We start from the raw sequence: 27,311 nt of genomic DNA, 5'->3' as shown, positions 1-27,311 counted from the left end.
TAATGCCACTGTAGACACCAAGAGGAACTTGAAATACTCATCACAACACCGAGAACTCTAATCCCACTGTGGACACCAAGAGGAACTTGAAATACTCATCACAACACCGAGAACTCTAATGCCACTGTAGACACCAAGAGGAACTTGAAATACTCATCACAACACCGAGAACTCTAATCCCACTGTGGACACCAAGAGGAACTTGAAATACTCATCACAACACCGAGAACTCTAATCCCACTGTGGACACCAAGAGGAACTTGAAATACTCATCACAACACCGAGAACTCTAATGCCACTGTAGAAACCAAGAGGAACTTGAAATACTCATCACAACACCGAGAACTCTAATCCCACTGTGGACACCAAGAGGAACTTGAAATACTCATCACAACACCGAGAACTCTAATCCCACTGTGGACACCAAGAGGAACTTGAAATACTCATCACAACACCGAGAACTCTAATGCCACTGTAGACACCAAGAGGAACTTGAAATACTCATCACAACACCGAGAACTCTAATCCCACTGTGGACACCAAGAGGAACTTGAAATACTCATCACAACACCGAGAACTCTAATGCCACTGTAGACACCAAGAGGAACTTGAAATACTCATCACAACACCGAGAACTCTAATCCCACTGTGGACACCAAGAGGAACTTGAAATACTCATCACAACACCGAGAACTCTAATCCCACTGTGGACACCAAGAGGAACTTGAAATACTCATCACAACACCGAGAACTCTAATCCCACTGTGGACACCAAGAGGAACTTGAAATACTCATCACAACACCGAGAACTCTAATGCCACTGTAGACACCAAGAGGAACTTGAAATACTCATCACAACACCGAGAACTCTAATCCCACTGTGGACACCAAGAGGAACTTGAAATACTCATCACAACACCGAGAACTCTAATGCCACTGTAGACACCAAGAGGAACTTGAAATACTCATCACAACACCGAGAACTCTAATCCCACTGTGGACACCAAGAGGAACTTGAAATACTCATCACAACACCGAGAACTCTAATCCCACTGTGGACACCAAGAGGAACTTGAAATACTCATCACAACACCGAGAACTCTAATCCCACTGTGGACACCAAGAGGAACTTGAAATACTCATCACAACACCGAGAACTCTAATCCCACTGTGGACACCAAGAGGAACTTGAAATACTCATCACAACACCGAGAACTCTAATCCCACTGTGGACACCAAGAGGAACTTGAAATACTCATCACAACACCGAGAACTCTAATCCCACTGTGGACACCAAGAGGAACTTTAAATACTCATCACAACACCGAGAACTCTAATCCCACTGTGGACACCAAGAGGAACTTGAAATACTAATCACAACACATCTCCCTTGCTAAATTCCCGGTTGGCCCTCTGCAGAATGTATGTGTAACTCTGTTTTCTGTTGTTTCATTTACATGCTGCATAACCGGATTCGGAGAGATGGTCTAACTCTAACAGTTGTGTTATTTGCCCCAGGACCAAGAGTTCTAATCCCAGCTCCCCTCGTTGACTAAACTGTGTGCATCTGGTACAAATCAGTTTTCTCACATTGTGTAAGCTAAGTTTCATGTCAAACTGAGATACATGAAAATCAGGTCAACTCCCAGAATGAAGTACCATAAGAAAACACCAGAAGATTTAAATTAAAAAAGCATTGGCCCTAAACACACCACTGCTCTGTGGAAGTTCTGCTTCACTGTTCAAGGTTCTTTGTTTAGTTAGTGGCTGTGATTAGCAGATTTCCAAAATTGTGGAACTGACAAGAGTGCGTGTCTTTATGTAAACGTTCCAGAACCCGAGCTCCTCGTGTTTATTTTGAAAGCCGTGAGGCTAAATTGAACAATCTCTTAAAGCGGGGCAGAGACTGGCAATAAACAATGGAAAAATCAGACCTGATTGAAAACGACAAGCTTGCTGGAGTCTTTGAAGGAAGTAAAGATTGAGAGCCTGGAAGTTGTCATAGGAAACTACCAACATCGATTAACCACACTGATGGCATTGCCATCATAATATACCACTTTGAGGAAAGACAGGGCAGATGTTTAATACATCTGATGAAATGCCTTAACGCAGACATTTTGTATTTACTACCTATTCAGACCATAACATCCCTCTTAAAACATTTCTTTCTAACCAAACCCATCTTCTCCTACCAATTCCTCTGATCTATTTCTGGGGATTTCATCATTGGTATAAATCCATAAAGTCTTTCATTTTGCCTGTTCATCTTTTGTACATCATGGGTAGATATATACAGAGCACTTCTCATGGCTGTCCTCCATTTTACAATAGGTACTTTGCAGTAGGCAAAAAAAAGAGTCCGTGTACTTACACTGACTGACTCCCGTCCGTTGTACTTCACCCGGATCCTCGGTTCTTGAATGACGTCCAGGTTGGAGCCGGTGACGGTTACAGGGGTGTGGCCACTGCAAAGGACACACACAGAAAGTTAATGGCATCCTACTATCTGGACTGGCGGAATCACACTGCAGATGCATTGGCTGGGTTGAAGGACTGAAGGTGGCAAGGATAATGAATACACTGCCTCTCCCTGGGTCTCCGGGGAGAGTTTGTCTCAGTGGATAACTGGATTCCCGGCCAGGCTATCCATCGGCTGGACAGGAGTCCCCGGCGGAGGGGCATGGTGCGTGTCACTGGCGGTATCCAATACAATACACAGTCCAGAGATGATAACACAGGAAAGTACAGCAGGAAAACAACAGTCCAGGAATTTTAATGCACTCACTTTGCATTTAGGTCAAGAAGCCCCTGGCACTGTGACGCACCTCACTCTGCCCTGCAAGGATGAGAGTCAAATGAGTGAGAGGGTTCTACACCCTGTTCTCTCACCTTTAGTCTTGACAAAGATAAAAGAGAGCAGAATCAAGAAAGATCCTTTCAGTTCAACACCAGGGACATCATTTAAGGGTCACCAGGAGTCGCAGCTGAGACCTCTAGCTTGCTCCTTGCGACCCCTGGCACTGAATTTTCGACGCCTGGACTCGGAGGTGGCAAAATCATTGCCACAAACACAGGGGGCACCTATCTCTATAGACATCGGTTGGGTCTTCAATCTCCCTATTTTTGGCATTTTATATATTATTACACCAATAGTAAATGAGTATATTATTCACCATTAGTGTAATAAAAAATGGGGTACAATTATTTAGAACATGACCCTCCCTGGCAGCTGAGGTAAGTAAAAAATGTTTTTAATGTTTGTTCTCCACATTTGTGTAGGTGGCAGTGTGTTTGTGAGAGAGAGATTATGTGCATGTGTGATGGTGTGTGTATGTGTAAGCATCTGTTTGTGAGTGAATGTAGAGGTCAAATGGCGTGCGATGTCACTTCCGCTATCCCCAGGCCTTTTGGTGAATTGATGCTCATGTTCAACACCAGAGGCCCTGGTACCCTGCTCTACTGTCAACGAGACTGGAGCACACGCAAAAGCGCACAACACACACCATTCAAGGGCTGTGCAAGGTACCATGTGGGGTCTCCCATTTACAGACAAGACCCATCCAAAGTCACCGTAAGGAAGGCAGCGTGTGAGCACTCCACAGATCAGTCATTTTATGAGAGCACACGGGGAAGGCACCGTGCCTCACATCACAGCGCGTGACAGCTGGCTTCGAAAGAAGTCGAGCCCAAACATCTGCTCCAGCCTCCCGGACCCGAGACCGCTGCTCCTGCTCCCCCTCCAGACGCCTGGTAGCAGTGACGGACGTGCCTGACAATCTTTCATCCCATGGACAGTGTGTGTCAGCAGATAACGTGGCCTTCACCGCGACCTTTCCCTTCCTAAACACTTGCACGTGCGACACTGTGGTCCATTGCCAAGCCCTACCCGGTCAAACACTGTGTTTAATGTATGTATTGATATGTTTGTAGAGCGCTGCCTATTGTTTTTCGGATGCTTCAAGCAGCTTTGCTAGCAGAAATACCATTCCTGCCATAGCTAGGGTGACCAACTGGCATTGGTGCAAATTCAGGACGGTGAGTGTAAAAATTCAGGACAAAGGGTCAAAATTCAGGACAAAAATTCAGGACAGGAGGTCAAAATTCAGGACAAAACTTCAGGACAATTGGATAAGTTTTACAGACACATCAGAGGTCGCGCAATTGTATATAAGTAAGCCCAGCCATATCTAGACATACTCAGCCATTTGCAAACCTATCCATCATGTATCCTTCCATCTTTCATTTCACTCATCCATCCCTTCATCCATCCTTTCACTCATCCATCCGCCCTTTCACCCTATCCATCTGTACACTCAGCCATTCACTCTTCTACCCATCAATCCATTCACTCATCCATCCAGCGATTTACCCTTTCACCCATCCAGCCATCCTTTCACTTACTCATCCATCCACCCAGTCACTGATCCTTCCACCCATCCACCCTTTCAGTCATCCATCATCCTCCCTTTCTCTCTCCTTCGACTCTTTCACTTAGCAGTCTTTCCTTCCATCCATCCATCCACCCACCCTCCTTCCATCCATCCATCCACCCACCCACCCATCCATCTACTCATCCGCTCATGAATCCATCCATTGACCCTATCACTCATTCATCCTTTCTCTCATCTATTTATTCTTTCACTCCTTCACTGGCCAAATTCATCATTTTGTCCATCTACCTTCCCTTTCACTCACTCATCCATCCTTACATCCACCCTTTCACTCATCCGTCCATCCATTCGCCCTTGCACTTATCAATTCATCAATCCATCCATCATTTCACTCATCCATCCACCCACTCACTCATCATCCACCTTTTCACTCATCCATCCTTTCACTCATCCATCCACCCTTTTACCCATCCAGCTATCCTTCTACCCATACATCCAGCTATTTCCGTTTTCTCTCTTCCATCCTTCCACTCACTCAACAATCCATCCATCCTCTCCCATTATCCATCTATTCAATCTTTCATTCATCCATTCACCCTTTCACTAATTCATCCAGTCATCCCTTCACTTACTCACTCGCCCACCTTTTCATATTAATTTTGAGCTGAGCCTTTTTGAGAAGAGGCCCATCAAGAACTTCACCCTCGCTGCAGGAGACATTCCAGGACTGGGACAGAAGCCACTCAGGGCAGAGACAGGATCCACTACAGGAGGGGACAGGAGCCATCACAGGCGGGCCGGGGGGGGGGGGGGAGGGGGCGACAGGAGCCACCACATAGGGGGACAAGAGCCATCACTGGAAGGGGAACAGGATCCACCGGGTGGACACAGGGGTGGGTATGCAGTATTCTAGTATCATCTTGGTCTCTTCCAGGGTGGGGGAGGGCTCCTCACCCCCTCTTGGACAAGACAACGAGAAGACAGGCTTTGTTTCCAAAATGTTCGTTTTGCCCCCCTCCCCCCACACTGATGTACAGTACTGAAAGGAGATACTCCAAGAGAACTGATTTAACTGATTGTCCTCCATACTTTGTTAATCAGTGTGAGTGTGAGTGTGATTGTGCCATTTCTCTATTTTATTACAATATAGACTGCATTTTTGAAGAATCGAGGTTTGTTTACAATTTAGTGACATTAGCTCTGTGAAGTGAACCACATGCTGCCTCGGTGTAATCGGGGCTGGTTCTAGGATATTTGGAACCCTGGGCAGAAAGGGAATGTCTAACACCAATTGAAAATACAAGACGCATTCAGTGCTGTTTGCATCTGAATAGATGCCCCTGCTCCTGAAGCTGCCGCCCCTCCCTCTGTCACCTTCAAGCACCTCTTAACAGCTCATCAAGGGCTGAAGGTGTGAGGGTTGCCATCCCGCTGTGCCTCGCCAATGCTGATGGGTATCTGAGCTTTTGTACTGCCTCGGAGTCTGTTACACCCGACCTCAGCAGCATCGCAGTCAAGAAGGGAGGTGGGGGCCAGCTGTGCCGGTGTGCGATCAGTTAAAATTACGGACAAATGGTGTCCGTTAAAGAATCCTTCACGGACAACGGACAGACGGCCGAAATTACGGACTGTCCGTGAAATTTACAGACGGTTGGTCACCCTAGCCATAGCTGGGCACTGGTTTGGCGGTGCCAGCACCGCTGTGCCTATTGCCCCAGACAGCACGAGACGGAAAGCCTCATATGCAGATACACACCCCCCACCCCACCCAAGCCGCACGTGTTTGTTTGCTTTTGATACTTGCACAAGTCCCACCATTGCCTACGCAACGTTTGTTCTTGTGCCTCTGTGTCTAGCATATACTACAGTATTTTACCTCTAAATGTACTTTGTTTTCTCCTGTAACCTGCACACTTGTCACTCTTTCCTCCTGTATTGCACTGTTTGCTACCTCATGTATTTTGTTTGCTCACAATTGTCACTTTTACCTCATGTAACTTATCGTCTGCTTTTGTAATTTGTTCATTTGTAATTTTCTGTTCCTATTGTGAAGCGCTCTGACGCCTTCGGGTAAAGTCTGCGCTATGTTAAAACGCATAAATAAATAAAATAAATAACTCAATCATAGGCCTGGACACGCTGCGCCCCCTATCTGTGAAGCGAGGATACGCAGGAAAGCAAAGGCAAGGGCGGGAGAGGCACGCGGGCAGAAACATGGAGGCATGAGGTGAGAAGGAGGGACCTCGGGCCCTCGTCTCTTGAACCCAGGGACAGCGCCTTCTGACAGGCTCTTGCCTTGTTAAACAGACGCCTCTCCTCCCCGACACCCGCCGCGCCCTCGTCCCTTGATGTACATCTCCTAGCGATAAGCATCCGCTTCCGCCGCGCTCTTCACGCCACGAGGAGAGCTCTTTAACGAGCAGTTGTGCACTTATCTGGCAGATGGAAGGCTTTAAAAGGGGGCATTATTAGTTATCGCGACGGCTCCGTGCAGATTGCGCTCCCTCAATTGTGTTTGTAATTAAAACCGGCTTAATAACTCCGGGACAGATTTTCATCTCAGAAAATGGAGATTTTATAGATCCCAGTCAATGATGCATCTCAGACGGGGGAGCGTCTCTTTCCACTGTGAGAACAATTCACTCTGTTGAGACTGTCAGAGCAACGGGGAATTGATTTTGAACCCTTGGGGACACCATAGCAGTCGTATGCGCAATGTAAAGCAGATCGCCCTGTAGTGAGGGTCCCCCATCTAGGACTCTGTCAAAGTCTGGTTTAAAATGTTTATTAGCTTATCTCCCAATTACATCCTTATTAAAAATATATTAATAACAACTATCTCAACTGCAGATGAGATCAAAAGCCGTACCACACCCCCAACGAACCAGCTGATACGTTATTTTTAACCACTTCCATGTGTCGGATGGCCCCCGGCTGTCCGACGTCACAGTGGGCGTGTGCGTCGGACGGCCGCCCATTCTGCGCACGCGTCAAATTCCACCGCACAGCGGCGGAATGTGCGCCGTGGCGAAGCCGTTAACAAACTCACATTTGGATAGTTTAAAACCATCACACGTGACCATATCCCACCGTAAATTCTCATGTGGGAAAGCGGCTCGGAATGAGTTGAAATTGTAACTGCATTTATATAGTGCATACTACCACTGACGAGAAGCTGAAGCGAAGCTGAAGCGATTTCATGCCGAGCAGCTCGCTGCTCTGGAACCCAAAGTTTGTGGTTAGTTAAGTATTTCTGGATCTCCCTTTCTTGTGTGGTTATGAGTCAAATCCTTTAGACCATGGGTACTCACGAACATTTTCCTGGGGCTGCAAAGTTTGGTCTTTGGGTGACCGAGGGCTGCACTGATGCCAGAGGGGTTTATAAAGCCGGTGTAGGGGAAAGCAAAGCATGAATATTTAGTGGCTTAACACAATTGCGCAATGTGAAACCAGAAAACCTGGGATGAATCCCAGCTTCTCCACTTGACCAAATTGTGTGTTCCTGGGAAATTGCTTTATTTCAATTTTCCTCCTTTTTCTTCATTATCACATATAAGCGGAACTCGAAATACATGACTTCAGGATGCATGTTGTTCAAAACCATCTCCTGTGCTTGGATGTAATCACTAATGGCATGGTTGTCAGGGTGCGAAGGGGGAAGCATGAACATTTCTAAATTAATGTTTGAAAACCATCACTTTAAGAGAAATAGTTCTAATTGCACTACAATAATTTGATTAAATTGTTCTAAAGGTACAAAATTAAGGTGTTCCTTAAGTTAAGAGCCTTGTTACTTCCTTCCCAAACTGCAATTAACCTTCATAAAAAATGCTTGCTGTATATTAAAAAATATATAATAATGTTAGTGCTGAGTCGAGTAAACAGCAGCCCAGAGCTGCTGCTGCCCAGGGGGCTGCATGTAAAGGTCAGGAGGGCGGCCGCATGCGGCCCCCGGGCCGTACTTGGAGAATCACTGCATGAGACCATATGGACTGAGCGACCTTTGGAATCCTCAAAATAACTGGATTCAGAGTAATTAAACATAGATTTCTTAACTCTTAGCAGTTTATTCGAACCAATGACACTTTGTGAGTAAAGGGGTGTACATAACATTGGTTAGAAGACAGAAAATTGTCATTCCATAAAAGCGGGCAAGCCTCTAAAAGAAAAGAAGCCTTTGTCTACCATGGCCATGAGGAGGGTGAGTCCTGCAAGGTTGTCTCCACAGCTGCCTGAGCGGATGATAGGCATTCAGAAGTTGTCCAAACAAAACAATGTGCTGCTCACTGCTGCTGCAATAGATTCCTAAGAGGTACAGTTAATCTACAGTCATTGATTCAAATCCTGTCAAGGCTTATGCAGTCCTTCATCTTTCTTAAGACAATACATTTGCTATCACTCAGCCAGCTTAAAGTAACACCTGCTATTTACAATGCTATGGCATGGGAACACTGCAGAAGCAAGTGCAATATGAAAATAAGTTCCTATAACAAATACTTTATCTGCTGTAAGAATGCCCTACTGATCAGAAACGCTATTTATTTGTAACTCACGGCCTTTTACTGTGTTATTGCTGCCTACAGCAGTATTGTGATAAAAAATATGAAAAACATCTGCTCTGCTTTTTGGAAAGAAGCTTTTTTATGCATTATGGGTAATCAGGCATGCCTCCCCGGAAGGAAATCTGCAACATATAAAAGCATTTCCTAGGAACACCCAGTGGGACATCATCATGAGTAGCTGCAACCTCGAGCAATTTCATATGAAAGATCTTTTATGCTCCAAATTCGGTATGTAAAGATCACTGATTACCCAGAACGCAAAAAGAAACAGAGCAGCATGAAATCAGGCAGAGATTTGGCTTTTTCAAAGTTACAAAAGCATCTAATTTGTAGGTCTCACTCTGAGGTAGTTTGTAGCTGTCTGTTGTTGAAAGACCTGTTGTGTTGAACCAAAAACATTCAGTGAGCTTTGCGCCAGGTCAGTGTTTATCATCCTTTGGCTTTCTTGTGGCTCACAGGTGCTACCTTCTTTTTGGATAGCTTTCTTTCCTTTTCTTGTGTTTGTTCCTCTCCTGAATCATAGCTTTAATAGCTAGAACTTTTATTTTAGTTCTGAGTTTTATGATAAAATAAACATAGTCTTTACAAACACTGTCCTTTAAATTCAGACATTTCCTTATTCTTTTAAAATACTGTTCAGAATTTCCTAAAAGTAAAATATTTGATGGAAAACCACCCTATTCCAATTCCAATTCCAAAAAGTCTTTATTTCGGCCATATAGGCCATAAAAGATGCAGTAAAATACAATACATACATTTAAAATACAAAATTAATACATATAGAAAGTCTCTACTGGACCAGCGAGGGATAGAGGCTGCAAGACAGTACCAATTCAGGGGGACATTTTCTTTCTGATTAACCATGCTGCCATTAAGAATTTGGATACGGCAAACACAAAGTGGCCCAGAGTGCTGGTTTTCATGACCCTGTATGCCTGTAAGTACTTCCTGAACCCCAGGTTTCTGCAGAGCGGTGCTATCCAGTGTTTCCTGGGTCTATGGTAAGCATGGCATACAAACATTATATGGAGGTCATCTTCCTCATGGGCGTTGCAGCATGGGCAGAGTTTGTCACCCCCTATGGACCATTTGCAAGTAAATGTTTTAGTGGGGAGTGTGCCGAACCTCCATTGCACGAACAATTTCCTCGCCAGGACAGGAAAGATAAAATCCATGAAGGGTTCAAAGACATAAGAATTTTTGGATTCCATAAAACGTGCCGTAAGGGTGCCACTAATGTAAGCATTTTCCATGTGAGACAAGTTCTTATTCTTATACATCTGGGCCAGGGTTTTACGGGTAATCCTTTGACAACCTTGAGCTGGATCGTCCCATAGATCTGGCAAGTTCATACTGAGCAATTCCGTCTTGATGAAGGCGAGCCAGGGGATTTTATTGTTGCCATTCAAGCTCATTACGTGAATAAGGTCCTGTCTGTAGTGGTGCAGTTCATCAGTGGACCAAATCCGGTGCCAAAACTTCACGGGCTTTGACAGAAGATCTTCAGCAATGGAGGGAAGACCCATGTCTAGTCTTAAGGGCAGAAGTGGCATGCCTTTGGGGAGACCAAGTAGGCGTCTTAGAAAACTGTTTTCCACTCCTGCCAAAACTTTCCCTGCTTTATGGCCCCATAACTCACTGCCATACATGGCTGCTGCCTTGGCTTGAGACCTATATGTTTCCAGGGCCGGGCTTAAAGGCTTAAAGGTGGACTTGTTAGCCACCTTCAAAATTGCACCCGATAGCTGGGACAATTTTACCCTTGATCTAGCTATCTGGCAGTCCCATGAGAGGTTTTCCTGGAGTGTTACCCCCAAATATATAAAGGTCGAGACCCTCTCAAGACTGACTTTTCCCAATGTGGGGTTGGGTCTGGTTTTGGCGGGGGGATTGAAAATCAAGAACTTGGTCTTTTCTGTGTTCACCTCCAACCCGTGTTGGCGACAGAAAAGGCCAAAACCGTTCACGATCCTCTGAATCCCCATGGGGGATTTGGAAAGCAGGAGGGTATCGTCAGCAAACATTATTGCCGGGACCCTCCTGCCTGCCAGGAGAGGGGCATCATTGTCCTTAACGTTATCTAGATGCAGTATAACGCTGTTAATGAAAAGACAGTACAGGGTCGGTGCCAAGACACAGCCCTGCCTGACTCCTCGGTGGACCGGAAACCTGGACGAGAGCTTAACATCCCTCCCACACCTCACTTGTGCATAGTTGTTCTCATGCAACCTGATTATAATGCTGAGTAACTGAGGGGGTACTCCTAGCTTTTCCAAAACCTCCCATAATTTCCTTCGAGGGACTAGATCGAAGGCTGACCTCAGATCCACGAAGACCATGTACAGCCTACCCCCCTCTAACGTCACCGTCTTCCAATAGAGGAGGAGGAGGCGGAAGATCTGGTCCATGGTCGACGTGTTCTTTCTGAAGCCAGCCTGGAGGGGGCTCATGATGTCGTTGTCCTCCACCCAATCCAGCAGATGGTTAAGAATGAGGCGCGCAAAGAGCTTTTGGGGTACATCTATTAGGCTAATCGGCCTATAGTTGGCCGGAAGCAGAGTAGACCCCTTCTTGTGAATCGGTACAATCTCTGCCCCCAGCCAAGAGCCGGGGATCGCCATACCTCCTAGAATGGCATTAAAAAGAATAAGGAGGTACGGACCCCAGATGTCTGGATGATGCCTAAAGAGATCCCCCGGTAACGTATCCAGCCCCGGCGCCTTCCCCAACGTTAAGTGCTCCAGAGCAGCCTCCACTTCCCCTAAAGAAAGTTCCAGGGCCGAGTCCGGGGTGCTTGTGGGCACTGACAAGACTCCATCTGGCCAAGTATTAGTGTCTTGATAGAGTGCCCCAAAGTGAGCCTCCCAAAGCGAGGGGGCGATGTTGGGTTCAATTGCTGTTTTGAGTTCCCCCATCCCATTATTTACCAGGGCCCAGAATTTCCTAGAGTCTCTGGCTTTTAGGGCATCATGGAGGTCATGCCAGTGGTTCCAATCCCACTCGGCCCTTGCATTAGCCATCACTGATTTGTACTCCCTCCTAAGGTCACGTACCTTGGCCTTATTTGACCCCTCCTTGATTGCGGCAATGAGCTCAGATTTAACTGCCCTGCAGGAGGAGGTGTACCAGGTGGGAACACGGGTCTTTTTCTTTCGGGTTGGTACCACCGGGTGAAATACCTCTGCCAGATCCCTCACTAATTCCTGGTGAATGCTACCAAGTTTCTCATTATATTCTGGGGTTCTTGGTTCATTTAAAAGCACATCCACCTCCATGAACCTAGGGAGTGCCAGACCGTATAACTTATTGATGGCATCTTCTGAGCTCAAGAGCTTTCCCCATTTAACCCGACGCCTATTTGTTGTAAGAAGCAAATCCCCCGTGTCCTCTCCGCCAATTTCTGCGGGCAGGCCCGCTAGGGGCAGGGGCTGCTGGATGCTTAAGCAGAGGGCATTGTGGTCACTATCTGACCTATTTATTACCCTGAAGTCGAGGACTTTTGGCCACAGTGTGATATCTATCATAATATAATCTAGCCTCGACTCATGGCCCTTTCGGTTGAAAGTACACACTGAGGGGGTATCGGAAGGAGTACGACCATTACAAGCCCTCAGTGCGAAGTTCAAGGTGAGGGACATGAGTTGTACTGCTAGAGGGGACCAGGCTTTAGGGTGGGGTGAGGACGAGGGTGGTACCCCCCAGTAGTCATCCTCAGCAGTGAGGGCACCCTCCAGTAGACCTTCCAAGGGTTCAAAATGAGAGTTAAAGTCTCCTCCCAGCACTACCTTGTAGTCTCCTGGCAGTTGACCCAGGAAGGAGGACAATTCGTTTAGGGTGGGTGATTCATTTGGCGCGGCAACTGGTCGCGAGTAGACATTAACAATGGCCCACGATGGTTTGCCAGGCCATGTGAGCAGCACACACTGGATGTCCTGCGAAGACGTATGCATCTTTTCTGCCTGGCACCCAGTGTGACTCGCTATCCAGATTGCCAAGCCTCCTGACGGCCTCCCCCTCCCACTCCATTTAGCAGGGATTTCAAATATTTCGAACCCTCTCCTGGTTTGGGGTTCCTTCGCCCATGTTTCCTGAAAAAGGAGGATATCACTAGCACCTAGCAGGAGATCCCACTCCGGTGTGCCTTCCTTATTTGCAATTCCTGCCACATTCCAGGAGAGAATTCTCAGCCCTGGATCTTGTGGTAGTATGCCTAGGCCTCCAGTGGAAGGTGGTACGGTGACTGTGGGGGGGGTTAGAGTCTTGCGGGGCATTGTTATGAACCGGGATAATGGATAGAGCATCCACCTCCACTGGTTGTAAACTATGACCAAACCCAGTATTGTGGAAAATTAACACAAACTTGGTGAACATTATCGGCGCCATCTTGCCCCTTTTCAAGCCCATTCGTGCGCGTAAGCGGCAGCCATTTTGAACACCATGGCCTCCCTGCCCTCGCTGATAGCCAGCGCGTCTCTCTCTCTCTGAACCTCGCAAGCATCCCCTCGCACACTGACAACCCCCGCTCTCTCATGCCTTGGGTCATAAACCCCCCCTTCAGCGCAGCTTCACCACAGAACCCCATCCTGTTCCCAGCGCGCCACCTCCCCTCATTCCTTTCATGGCCTATGCAAACCCCCTTTCCTGTGTCCCCGTTTGTCTTCCTTGTTCCCAGGCCGCCACCTGGCCCTGCGGATACTGTTTATTACCCCGTACAGTAGGAAGCTTCCCTTCCCCATCAAAAGACCCCCGAATCGATCAAAGCCCCCACCCCATGAGATCCGATCAACCCCATGCATTCCGTGAATCGGCGGAATGCCCTGCTGTGCGACAACCATCACCTGTTGTGACCGGGGTGGGGAATCCAACTGTAAATGTATGTGGGAACGGGCCTGAAGGGGAGATTCCGAGGATGTTCTTTCAACTATCAACGTGTTGCGGGAATGTGTTATGTGCAATAAAGGTCATAAACCCTAGTATAAGAGGCCAGGCCTCAGAGATGTGGTTAGAGCACCTCGTGACGATACTTGCTGTCTGAATTGATGTGTTCTCCTCCGGAGAGAATAAAATCCTCGTTTCCTGCCTTCCAGTCTCCAGCGCCTGCTTCTTCATTGATTAACATTGGTGGGTCATAGAGGCGATACCGCCGGGCAACATAAAAAGGGTCTTTGGTTACTGGTTGTCTTTGGAAACCCTTTTTTACAATTGGCGTCCCAAACGTGGGGCCCATCAGCGACTCGTGGATCCAGTGGGAGAGGTCCTGACGACAGAGTGAACAACTGCAACGATCGGAAGGTACCCTGTCCGATAGACCCTCGTCTGACAGCCGATCATCCGAACTTCACTGGTTCCGAACAGACCTCTCTCGAGTGATCTGCGGCCCTGACTGGGAACCATCAGGAGTGCCACGAGAAGTATGAAGAGAAGAGGACGATCGGGCGCTGGATTCGGAAGACAAGAAACTGTCCATGCGGTCCGGGTAAGGTCGTGTACACACGACAAATTGCGAAAGTGATTGATAATTGAAAGTGATTGATAATTGATGAGAAAATACTAGTATTACTTTTTGTTAATTTATTTGGAGATTCACTGTCTGCAAACGGAGAAACAACAGGCTCTCCCTTTATAAACAGCGAAGGATAGGTACGCACCCGTCGGACCTATCTTTCTCCCACATTGAACAATTGCCCCCTTCCCCCCATTGATTAACTGTTATAGATTGTTTTCTGGAGATTCTCTGTCTGCAAACAGGGAAGAATAGGTCCCCTCTTTACAGATAGTGAAAGGGTAGGTGACGCGAACTTTTGCGAGCCTACTTATTCTCCCCATTGACCATATTGATTTTTTATTTTTGACCTAACGTTGCCATTGATTAACTGTTATAGATTGTTTTCTGGAGATTCTCTGTCTGCAAACAGGGAAGAATTGGTCCCCTCTTTACAGATAGTGAAAGGGTAGGTGACGCGAACCTTTGCGAGCCTACTTATTCTCCCCATTGACCATATTGATTTTTTATTTTTGACCTAACATTGATTGCTCAAGATTGGTTCATGAGGTATTCACTACGTGCAAACAACGTGGAATAGAAATATTCTGTCTAGTCTTTGCGCGCAGTGATAAGATAGGTAGTGCTGACTATTATCCCATTGTGATCCGTCATGCCTGTCTTCTCCCCACTGGTTAGTAGCCTGTTTAGCCCGGACCGCTTATTAGAGATGAACCATCCGGCTCCGCTGGAAGGCACCCCTAATAAGGACATGTTCATGAAGCATGGATTGATCGCTATAGCCTATAGTGAGCTGTGGCATAAGTATACGAAAAAGGATCGAGAAAGTCAGTGGCCACTGAGAGGATCCTTTGATCTTGACAAAATAGAAACGGTAGAAACAGCCCTTCGTAGGAATGAAACAACACCTATTATGCTCGATAGTCTCGGTATGTGGCGCAAAGAAGCCACACGACGAAGGGAAGGCGACGAATTCAGAAAAGGTGAAGGGACACGACGGACAACCCTCCAAACGTCTAGTAGGCAAAGGGAAGGGCCAGCGATGGCACAGTCCCGAGGAGTAGACATGGAAAGAGAACGGTGTAGAGGGATGTGCCGACAAGTCAACCCCGGAACACAACGACCCGAAGGTAATCCCCCGACACTGCGCACAGGACGAATAGATTTAAAGCAGAACCAATGTGCTTTCTGTAAATGCCTCGGGCACTGGAAAGCCCAATGCCCGACTTTGCAGAGCATAGGTAAGAATGGAGGGTCGACAGAAAGGACAGGCCGACAGAAAGGGAAAAGGCGCGAAATAAAAACCAATCAGACTAGTGCGGACAGGACAGATAGAACCACCCCGTTTGATTATGCTCGATGGCACAGATTTCGTCAGACCAATTTTAACGACATGTTAGAGTTTTGGGACTGATTGCTCTCTGTTGCTCCCCCACTCTGAAAACCAAAAACAATTACAGATCAGTGTATACAACCCCCGTTAGAGAAAGGACTCAAGGAAGCCAAGCGTCTATTATATAACTTAGGATTTAATTACGGTAAAGAGAACACACAACCAACAGTAAATAGAATAACTAGTAGAACTCTCTAAAAAACAAACTTGACTAATAGGAAAAATACAAAACATGATATGCTCACTCCGGAAGTCCTCGAAATGTAACAGTTCGATGGTCCCGCCCATCCGAAACACATAGCACGTGTGGGCGGGGCCTGCCAGCAGCCATGAGCCAAAAGGGATCGCCGGCGAGAAGGTCCTGGAGGCTCCACCAAGCAGGCAATGAAATGGTCTTCCCATACTACCCTTCCAGGGATGGCGTCCCCCGGGCCGCGAGTAGGGAGGGGGCGGCTGCAAATGACCCCCTCCCTCGTATCTCCTGGTCCGGCCATCACGAATTCCTCCATCGAACGGATGCAGGGTGGGCAGGGAGGAAGAGGCGACGCGGACGAGCCTCTTCCACCTCCACAGGTAGGAGGCTTCCCTGCCCTGGTCCGGCGCCGACGTCCTCCAGCCGGGCGACGGCTATATACCTACGCTGCACAGGACACATAATGCCCGACTGGTATATTTCCTTAGCACGGGACATGCAAGACCCGACTGGTATACTTGCATAGTACAGGACACACAATGTCCGACGGGCATATTACGGAGCACCGGATGTACAGTGGTCCCCCAAGAGTCGGAATCAGGGGTGTAGAGTCGGAATCAGGGGTGTAGGGTGGTCATCATGTGCGCCCCTGATTCAAAGGGACGGCGTAGGATGCGCCGGGAGAGGAAGGCGGCACGGACGAGCCTCCCTCACCTCCCCAGATGAAGGCTCCACTGCTGCACCCTGGCGCCCCGAACCAAAATGTCCTGCTCCAGCAGCATGATGCTCTGTCCTTCGCCATCACAAGAAGTTTCTTCCACTCCTGATGGATACGACAAAGGCGGCTGCCACAGGGTCTCAAAATGGCGTCTGGGCCCTCGAAAGGCGGGTCTAGGCCGCTGGAGTAACTTTGTCCGAAATTGCAACTCGGGCACTTGCCCACCTGGGCGCAAGCCCCCACCATCGACAAACATCCCCTCGACTTTGAAGATTCTACCAAAGTCCCAAGAGCCCTCAGCCCCTTCAGGCTTCCGGTGAGGAACAGCTGCATTGATCTCAAATGAAATAACCACGGCACAGCAACAAGATGGCGGTGCTCTCGTGTCTGCATCAGCTTCCGTCTGAACCACCCAGGAACATTATGGGCTAACGAACTCGAGTCAGTTCCGGCTGAACATCAACATGACCCGGTAAGAAAGACTCTACCCCCTCCCTCTCTTGATTGACGGTCCACGCCACCAGCCCCTCTGTTAGCACAGTTTCTTTTGAACTGCCGAAAGGGACCCTGGTCCAACCGCCAATCGTCGAGGATATTTTTTTCCTCTGGTGCTACTTCCGGACTAAACCGGCCTCGCCCAAAATGGCGCCGGTATCAATGGAAACTAACGGACGCCTCGTGGTGTTCCTTAACTAATGAAACTTGATGTACTAAGATATATATACGAACCATTGTGCACTCGATGGGAAAGGGAGGAGGGTTCACTTGGCGAACGTTTGAGAAGGGGTTCCGTAAAAATCTTGATTTCAATGAACGATTTATTTTTGATATTTATTGTAACTGGTACATAACGTCGCTTATGATGCACACCCACGGTTTACATCTAGGAAAATGTGATTCCGATGAACTTGACTGTGTTTCCATTTATGAACTGAAATGCCCCTGATTCCCTCGTCACGCAATGAAATGTTTTTAGCTACTTGCAAATAATAAATTAGGCCTTTTTACATGTTCTTGTGCTATAAAATAACCCCCTACTGTATGTGCTTCCATCGACGACATGTCAGGCCAAATTATGATTGTGCTCTCACATTTTACGTACTGAATGATTATACAAATAAAGGTCTTAAAAACTATGAATAGGCATCGCATACTTTTGTAAATACGGGTATCGGTGGGAGGGTTTTTCTGTGCGCAACCGTTCTGCTCTTTTTTTAAGGTTATCCGAGAAATGGTTGTTCGGCCCCGGATTGATGATCGGATCCCAGGTATGATACGTTGCCTCCAAAATATGCGACTAAGCTCAGGAACTAACATATGAAGAAGGACCTCGACTTCTGAGAATGGGTAAAGTAAGGCGGGGTGATTGATAAAATGTTATTAAGATATGGTGGTCGAAGGTACTAAGGTACCGGGTTAAACGAAGAACTGATATGCCTTAGAACCTCACAGCTTTGGGAATGATTTAAGGATCCCGAAGGCCGGATACATCTACAAAACCGGGTACCTCACGCTAGGCACCTCTGATCCCTTTTTAAGCGTTTCTCTACACACGACCCTTAATGCCATCCTCGAACCTCCCCATGAACCACCTATCACATTGCCCGCCCCCTTGACTTTCGGAAACCAAAACCCTAAGGGATTATATCCCGAAGAGATAAGTACGAGTATGCGGTAAGTAAAGGACTTTCGTGCCCGTACATTTGATGTGTTCGAATGTTGTCCCCCCACCTCCCCCTTTCCCTCCTTTTTTCCCTCTGCAGGGTACATTAGAATCCCGATTAGAGTATCGTAAGGGATCTGGAACCACGTCACGCCCGATGCATGAAAACGGACTACCGCTGCAAGACGACACAAAAAGGACGCCCTACCCAATGCACGACCTTTTTGTACCAGATCTAATGCTCTCCTGTCCCAAAACTGCATGCTTTCTACCTCCTAACACAGACCCGAAACGTCTAACGTTGCGTAACGCACTGAATAGCCCAAACAATACACGGTCATTCTCCATGTCCCACGTGTACTGTTTGGCCTATTGTCTCTCTCTCCCTCTTCTCTCTCTCTCTCTCTCTCTCTCTCTCTCTCTCTCTCTCTCTCTCTCTCTCTCTCTCTCTCTCACTCTTTCACCCCTCCACACTTTCCCTCTTCCTAGCGACCGGCACCTAATTGACGAACCTGGTGCACCTCCTGATTGGCCCCAAATACCATAAGTATTTGCACAAAATTGTCCAAAATAAAATTGTATCGGTACCACGTTACTACCTCTCCTTTTCTGCTAAATATGGATGAAATTTAAATTGGCCAATAGGAAAGGGACAGGTAAGACGACTGAGGTTCCCTAAATTTGACCCACAGTCAGGGAACTATTTGTCAGTGGCTTCTATGATAAAATACGTCTGTGGTAATGCGACCATCCCCATTCCAAAATTGTCTCTACACCCCAAACAGTAAGAAATGATCGAGACACCCCCGTCTTCCCAAAATGCCCCCAGTTTGGTATCAGCTACCCTGAACAAGAGCCTGAAAAACGCCCCCTGCTCTAATTCACTGTGTGCCCAATTGTTTTCCACAAGATCCCTCCTTCCCCGAGGATAAGTTTAATAATTATCGCAAACCACCCCCCGAGTTTTTGTAGTAACCAGGTTGCGAGGACTTATATAGAAAGTTAGAAAGATGTGTGCAAAGTTGAAAATTAGATCGAAAATCGAAAGAACTTGTTGCAGTAAGCCTTGTTGAAAATAAGATGTTTTTATGTAATGCAGACTTGTTTAGCCTATGTTCACCCCTCAGAAGGATGCCTATCAGACTATGGTGAATAGCACGTTGCACTTTTTTGTAAAATACAAGGCCCTGAAGACCAGCCTAGCCTTGCAAGACTCGTACTAGGGAAATGGGTCTCTACCTGAAGAACTGACATCTACTATAAAGGACGTATGCAATAAATGAGTACCAGACCTCATACCTATTACAAATGAACGTAATAACCATCAAAGCGCCAAAGAATTAGCCAACAAAAGGAAGTTGTAAGGAATCCAGCAAACCCATCATCAATTGTTTATACGTTAGCCGCAAGAATCTCCAATGTAGCGAGTGCTTACCCCAGTTGCTTGGTGTTGGGAGAGAAATAGATTTATGTAATTACCTTCTTCTGCAATATCTCTAAAGACTGTCTTTTCAAAACTCATTTAAGGGTATCACTGTCGGAGGAGAAAGAGACCGGATGTGGGAGCACGCGGCCTGACTGCGGATTGTGGAACATCAGCGACGGAGGCCGAGGCGAGACCACAGCAGTAAGGAGTCGCAGGACGGGGCACTGTTTCAGACAAAACTAAGGAAAGGGCTGACCTGAAGCCCCTGCTCTATGATCAACGTGTGCCAAAAAGTCCCCGCTCTCTGAACATGGTTACGGACCCGCCTGTCGCAAACTCTCCGTCCCCCTGATCTGTTCCCGACTTGGCCTTGCTCCATCCCCTCCTCTTCCGACCTACCATAAGGACTGTTCACACCCGCACCTTTCCACACGAACTCCCAAGTTCCTCCAAATCCTACTGAACTACCCAGAGAAGAGTACTCCCTACGTCAGAAGGGAGGGAGCTCCGACTAAGTAGACCACGAACTATGTTAATCTTAGAACGGTGACCTAGAACTCCACCAAGGGTCGCTTCTAAAGAGAAGATGAACGAAGTATGTGGTTCTACCCGCTGCTGAACGCCTCGAAGATGATGGAAGCAACAGGAAATGCCCACCACAGACTCAAGAAACAAACAGATCTCACAATTCAGGAACAATCGCATTTTTTTATTGCAAATCTATGCTCTGCGTTACAAAAGAAAGTGCACCTGCTCTAAAACCGTAACGCATTTCTCCTATGAGGTCTAACGAAACAAAACAAAATGTACCCCTGCCCGCAGACCTCCAACGACTCAATCCACATGAACATTCCTGTTGACAGACCGAATTGTAATCCAGGTGCTTAACAGTGCCAACAGAAGACGACAAAAGACAACGAGAACTCTGATATTTTTACTGTATCTCCTTTCTCTCCCAATCACCATTGACTAACTATGCACCCGCCGAATGCAAAAAGGACTTACTTATATGATAACTTACCAGTTCTTATTCCAAATGACTATAAGTATCTATGATCTGTACCCAACGCCCTCGCTACATAATTCTAGTCTGATATTGCATTACGATGACTTTTTCCTGCAACCAACTTAACGATGAACCCGCCTACTAGATGATGAGATTTTTCAATATGATGTTTATAATGTGATGTTTATGTACAGTTCTTTTGCCTAAGTCCCCTCTCCCTTGCTTATGATCGCTGCATATAGGTATAGATAGGAAATAGGCCAGCAAGATGTCTTGGAAATGTTAAAGGGAGGACTGTGGAAAATTAACACAAACTTGGTGAACATTATCGGCGCCATCTTGCCCCTTTTCAAGCCCATTCGTGCGCGTAAGCGGCAGCCATTTTGAACACCATGGCCTCCCTGCCCTCGCTGATAGCCAGCGCGTCTCTCTCTCTCTGAACCTCGCAAGCATCCCCCCGCACACTGACAACCCCCGCTCTCTCATGCCTTGGGTCATAAACCCCCCCTTCAGCGCAGCTTCACCACAGAACCCCATCCTGTTCCCAGCGCGACACCTCCCCTCATTCCTTTCATGGCCTATGCAAACCCCCTTTTCCTGTGTCCCCGTTTGTCTTCCTTGTTCCCAGGCCGCCACCTGGCCCTGCGGATACTGTTTATTACCCCGTACAGTAGGAAGCTTCCCTTCCCCATCAAAAGACCCCCGAATCGATCAAAGCCCCCACCCCATGAGATCCGATCAACCCCATGCATTCCGTGAATCGGCGGAATGCCCTGCTGTGCGACAACCATCACCTGTTGTGACCGGGGTGGGGAATCCAACTGTAAATGCATGTGGGAACGGGCCTGAAGGGGAGATTCCGAGGATGTTCTTTCAACTATCAACGTGTTGCGGGAATGTGTTATGTGCAATAAAGGTCATAAACCCTAGTATAAGAGGCCAGGCCTCAGAGATGTGGTTAGAGCACCTCGTGACGATACTTGCTGTCTGAATTGATGTGTTCTCCTCCGGAGAGAATAAAATCCTCGTTTCCTGCCTTCCAGTCTCCAGCGCCTGCTTCTTCATTGATTAACATTGGTGGGTCATAGAGGCGATACCGCCGGGCAACATAAAAAGGGTCTTTGGTTACTGGTTGTCTTTGGAAACCCTTTTTTACAATATTAGATGATGGCCCTAGTTGGGCCGGAATATCATCCAGGGTACCCATTCGTTCTTTGGCGGTATCCTGTGGGCCACAATCAGTTACAGGGACAGCACTCAATCCCACCCGACTTAGGGCCTCACCAACTAGCTTTCCAGGGCTGAGTCAAAGGCTTAACTAGTTGTCCCAAAACTACAGCTACCCAAATAGCGGACTTGCAGTCTCTGGATCCTCTACACCAGGACACTATTAGCAGCACACTGACTTCCGGTAAAGGTGTCTCTGTACCCGATCACAAGCTAAAGATAGTTATAGGGCGACCCCTGTGTCCACTGTAAAAGCTGAAGGAACCTTACTCTGTGCAGTAATTCAGTTGCTCACAGTAGCAGCCCTTTTCCTGCCAAAGTGGCTGGGCAGGCCGGGGGAGGGAGGTGGGGAGGGAGGCGGGAAGGAGGCATTCACAGGACCCAAAAAATAAATGAATTTAAAAAAATAACATACCTTGAACGCCGCCGCTGTCGCACCGCGCTCTTCTGTCTTCTGGGACCAGGCTCCCAGACTGCAGTGCGGCCAATCCTGATGCTGCAAGGAAGCAGCATCAGGATTGGCTTGAGTACTGGCAACTTGTGCTCCCAGGCAGACTGGGAGCCGGTGCCTGCTCTCTCCATCCCCAGCAACACAGCTGGGGCTGGAGAGAGCTTTACTGTGCATGAGGGTTTGACCAGCCTGAGACGGTTGGCCAAACCCTCATGCGCAGTGAAGGGAGTGCACTACCACTCCCCGACCAGCAGTGTCACCCCCCTGGGCCTGCTAAAGACTCATCAGGGTTCTGGGGGGTGGGTCCAGGGATTAAAATAAAATGATCAAACAGGGTTTAAACCCATTTTATTATCATTTTATTTAAGGTGGTGGCAGGCAGGGCGGCGCTCCTCCTTAATGGAAGGGTCGCTGCTGGTTGCCCACCAGGTGACACTGCTGACCCAGGCAGCTCTGCCTTTCCTCTTTCACCAGAGTGCAAAGGCGCTTTCGTCCCCAGAAATGAAGAATGGATTAGAAGTTAAAATAATTGCACTCACTAATGATTCGCTCTTAACTCCCCTCTACTACATGCAAATTCTTAACAATGCTGTCCATAAAAGTAGCCGCTGGACATAACCCACAGCACATAGTTTTAGGCTCTTTGACGGATTGATATCTGGTACGAGTGATAGGTTACCTGGCAATACTCCACTCGGGGTCCACGGTGTGCACCTTCGGGTCATCTATGTACTCGAATTGCAGCACGCTGGCAATCTGAGCACGATCCACGCTAACGGAGACATGGACGGCCCCAAGGCCGACTGCAGAGGGTGCCGACACACAGATTATTTCATTCATCGATCGCCTGGAGGGGAGTGGGGAAATAACAAAACAGGCATGAAGCAAATTGACACCTGTAAATATTTTTATTTAAAAAAACTATCTTTTATGTGATTATAATGTAGCCCTGGGTAGAAATAACCATATTATACAACTTCACTCTTCAAGAGGAGCAGCTTGGAATGGATACGGGGAAGGTTCCCCTACTCCTACCATTGCTTTTCTGTTGAGCACTGAGTGAAGTACTTTCCATCGAGTCTGTCGTATTCAGAATGAGAGAACTAGAGACAATATGTGACAATTTTACGCCTTCTGACAGTTCCATAAGTCTGGAACAGACTCCTTATTTTAAAAGAGGCTGAACCTCCTCTAGTCAGGAAGGACCCCACAGAATGTCAATATGTTTTTTGTGCATACACAGAGAATCCCTGCTGTTGTACAAGTCACCCAGCATCCTGGGCAGTAGGCAATTCATGCAGTCACACATTTTGTCATGCTGTTTTCCCAGATCTGTAGCGACCACTTAGCAATATAAAAAGTGAATTTACAAGTGTTCTGTACTCTGTAGCATGCAAAGTGCATGGCTTGGGAGGAAATCTGGTCCCAAAGCCTCTTTGACAGACCAAAAGGGCAGAGGAGAGTGGGGGAAAAAGTGGGGCAGGGTGTGTTGTTCTCTGTGGGCACCGGCCATCCTCCAGCTTACAGCTATGTGCAAGGAGATGTTCACGATCATCTAATAGTAACCCTAATAACAGGTGTGCCATCTAATAGTAACCCTAATAACAGGCGTATCATCTAAAAGTAACCCTTATAACAGGTGTGCCATCTAATAGTAACCCTAATAACAGGTGTGCCATCAAATAGTAACCCTAATAACAGGCGTATCATCTAAAAGTAACCCTAATAACAGGTGTGCCATCAAATAGTAACCCTAATAAAACCCTAATAACAGGTGTACCATCAAATAGTAACCCTAATAAAAGGTGTACCAAAGGGAGTAGCAATGACCCTTTCCGCACTCATTACGATGTTGAAGAGCATCCTTGAGAGTGTAATCCAGACTGATTTTGAACGTTCACTTTAATTAAAAAATAATGACAAACACAAAGGGTTACTTTTTACTAGAGGCCTTAAAGGACAGCGGAAGCAGTAGACCTCACCAAAGGTCTCAGTAATTGCACTCTGAAACTGACTCATGGCCAACCGGGGTCACCTCTTGAGGTTATCGTATGGGGAGGCCCGTTCAGAATATGTGTTGTGCCAAGGTGCGCCAAGGGTGCCACCATGGGAACTTTAGATTCATTCGGTGGGAGTGTCTAGCATCAAAAGGGTCCAAAAAAGGAAAATAAAGGTAAACCGAAGAAACAAAAGAAAAGAGGTCTGGGTCGGACAGCCAATATTGCCATCTTAGAACGTGTCCTGAATGCACTGAGAGTGCTTTGAGCTCACAACACCACGGATCTGGGAAAAGACAGCACAGCTGTGAATGTTTTGTTTTTAAAGAGTCCGTTTTTTTAATAAAAAAGTGAGGTGAACGCGAGACCATGTGAAAGAAACTACAGAGGCTCAATATTCTATGTTACCTAAGAAACTATGTTGATGGCTCCTGCCTACAGCTCTAATAGACAGGACTTGAAAAGTTCCCTCCAAAAACACGGGCAGCTGTAAACTGAAGTCTGCGTTATGTCTCCAGCCATTAGACTAGGCCTGTTGCCGCTCGAGCTCATATGTCATTTTTGCCATTTCTTTCACGTCTGGTGGCAGGTGTGGGCAGCAAGTTCATTAAAAGGGGCGATTCGTTGGCGTGCAGAGGGGCTGTTGACACTGAATGGCGGACTCGCCTTCCCATTGGTCAGTTGTGAATGGACGCAGGCGGCATGGCGCCCGCCGGACCCACCATTCCATCTGCTGCCCGCGTGCATAGACAATGCCCCCCCCCCCTTCGAGGCCGACACATACTCCACAAAAGGCAGTGCTTTATTTATGAAGTAAATTAAGAAGGAGCTGTGCTATATTTTGTCCCTCTCTGATTTGTATCCTCGTTTTTTTTCCCGGTGGACTTGGGCCCGCAGGCGGGTCTTTTCACAGTTCGCGGGTGAGCTGGAGTGAGGCGTGGAATGATGGATGGTGCGCCAGGCCGCCCGGGCCACCTCAGAGAATGCCGCAAACATGGGGGGGCTATCGCACCGTCTGCATGGAACCACCCATCACTCATTCGGATCCCAGTCCCTGAGGGCACGAGCCGTGCAGGGTGTTTAGACACGTGCAGCAGATGTTCGGGACACCCCAACAAAGGATTAACAATTTTGACGCACGCCTCTTTCAGGAGGACAAAACGAGAGACACAATACTGGCTTTGCCGTATGAATAAACCCAGACTGGGGAGACTTGAGTGAGGCAAGCGGTCGTGGATCGCTGCACACACTGTATCGACAGAAGCTCTTGACGCCTGCGCCACATCCATTCAATCCGCTGTTGTAACCTGCCGAGTGCTGCACTGCAAAGACACCTAGGGGCCTCATTTATGAAAAGTGACGCATCGCTGCGTGAAAACAGCGATGCGTCACTTTTCACTGCGCACTCCTTGCGACACCAATGATGCGTCATATTTAATGTATGACGCATCATGTCGCAAGGACTTACAGATACGTCAGTATTTCTGACGTATCTGTAAGCGCAAAAGTGACGCATTGCTGGAGTGTGTCACAAAAGTGACGCATCTCCAGCAATGCGTCCTTTCACATGGGGAAAGCCCCATGTTAAAGGGCTTGCGTCAGTCTTACGCCTGCTGTGAGGCAGGCGCAAGATTTTAACGCAACAGCATCCTAAAAGTGACGCAGTGAAATCTCATAGATTTCACTGCGTCACTATTACGAGGCTTTTTGCGCGGGAACGCCCCCTCTGCATACATTATACCAGACGCAGGTATAATGTGGCGCAGGGGTTTAAAAAGTGACGCATCTACCTAGATGCGTCACTTTTTAAATATGGCGCAACAAGGCGCATATTTTACGCCGCTGGTGCGTCACAAAAAGTGACGCACCGGCGGCGCAAAACTGACGCAAGACCTCATAAATAAGGGCCCTAGGGGACATTCACAATGGACGTCTACAGCGCGAACACAGCACCCAGCCGCCGCGCTGGGCCTGGAAGACAAACTCCACTGGGAACCCACCCTTGAAGAAGGGAGAGGGTGGCGGGGTCTTCCAAACGGGTTGCCCAGGTGAGCTGAACTCGAGGACCCCGCCATTGCCTCTCAACATAGATGCATGTAGCCTCGCCACACTCCAGCTACAGAGCAACAGTGCACTGGAGAATACACAGAGGGGAGAAAGGCTGTAAAGAGGAGAAAGGCTGTAGAAGGGAGAAGAAGGGTGTTATAGCAGAGGACGGAGGGGTGAGGAGTCAACAAGGAATGGGACAGAGGGGGAAGGTGCAACAGAGAGAAATACCTTCTGTAGGCGATGGGACTGAGGGGGAAACGGTTTCACCTAAGAGGGAGACAGGTGACTGGACAGCTATCTGCGTGGAAGTGATGTTTAAAGCTTCTTTTAGGAGACGAGGAGGTATGGTGGGATTCTAACCCTTTCCCCCTAGCAGTAGAAGACCTTGTGGCACGTCTTAGCTTCCATCCTGGCAGTGGTGCAGCCGCACCAGAGCTCCTAGTCTTGCAAGGAAGGAAGCGCGGTGGCTGCTGGCATTGACTGTCTTGTAGACTGTGACATAGCCCTGCATGCAGTGTGTGCACGCAGCGCGTCAGTGGGGTTCTGTGAAAGCAAATGTGTTTGTGTTGTATCGATAAACCTGCTCTATAGTTGGGTCAGGTGTGCCTTAGGCATCACGGTGCGTGTGCTGTTACCGCTCTCAAGATCTGATAGAATCAGTGCACGGATGCACTTTTAAAGTTACATCACCAACAGTTCTCAGCAGAGCGGAGGTCCTGCTAATGGAAG

At 47.7% G+C, this 27,311-nt stretch overlaps 1 protein-coding gene across 1 annotated transcript in view; it reads right to left on the bottom strand.

Moving 5' to 3' along the window:
• The window catches only part of PLXNA2 (plexin A2), a 563,332-nt gene that overhangs the window by 104,237 nt on the left and 431,784 nt on the right, over positions 1–27,311 (bottom strand). Inside the window, exons 16-17 of the mRNA XM_086923371.1 lie at positions 23,216–23,383; positions 2,375–2,468 (exon numbers count right to left, since the gene is read on the bottom strand). Of these exons, the coding sequence (XP_086779497.1) occupies positions 2,375–2,468; positions 23,216–23,383 (262 nt within the window). The remainder of the gene's footprint in view (positions 1–2,374; positions 2,469–23,215; positions 23,384–27,311) is intronic.

The sequence above is a fragment of the Lissotriton vulgaris genome, chromosome 5 (assembly GCF_964263255.1).
Source record: "Lissotriton vulgaris chromosome 5, aLisVul1.2, whole genome shotgun sequence".
In the NCBI taxonomy this organism is placed as follows: domain Eukaryota; kingdom Metazoa; phylum Chordata; class Amphibia; order Caudata; family Salamandridae; genus Lissotriton; species Lissotriton vulgaris.
Note: the sequence above shows the minus strand (reverse complement) of the source record. Positions and strands in the feature narration are given on the sequence as shown.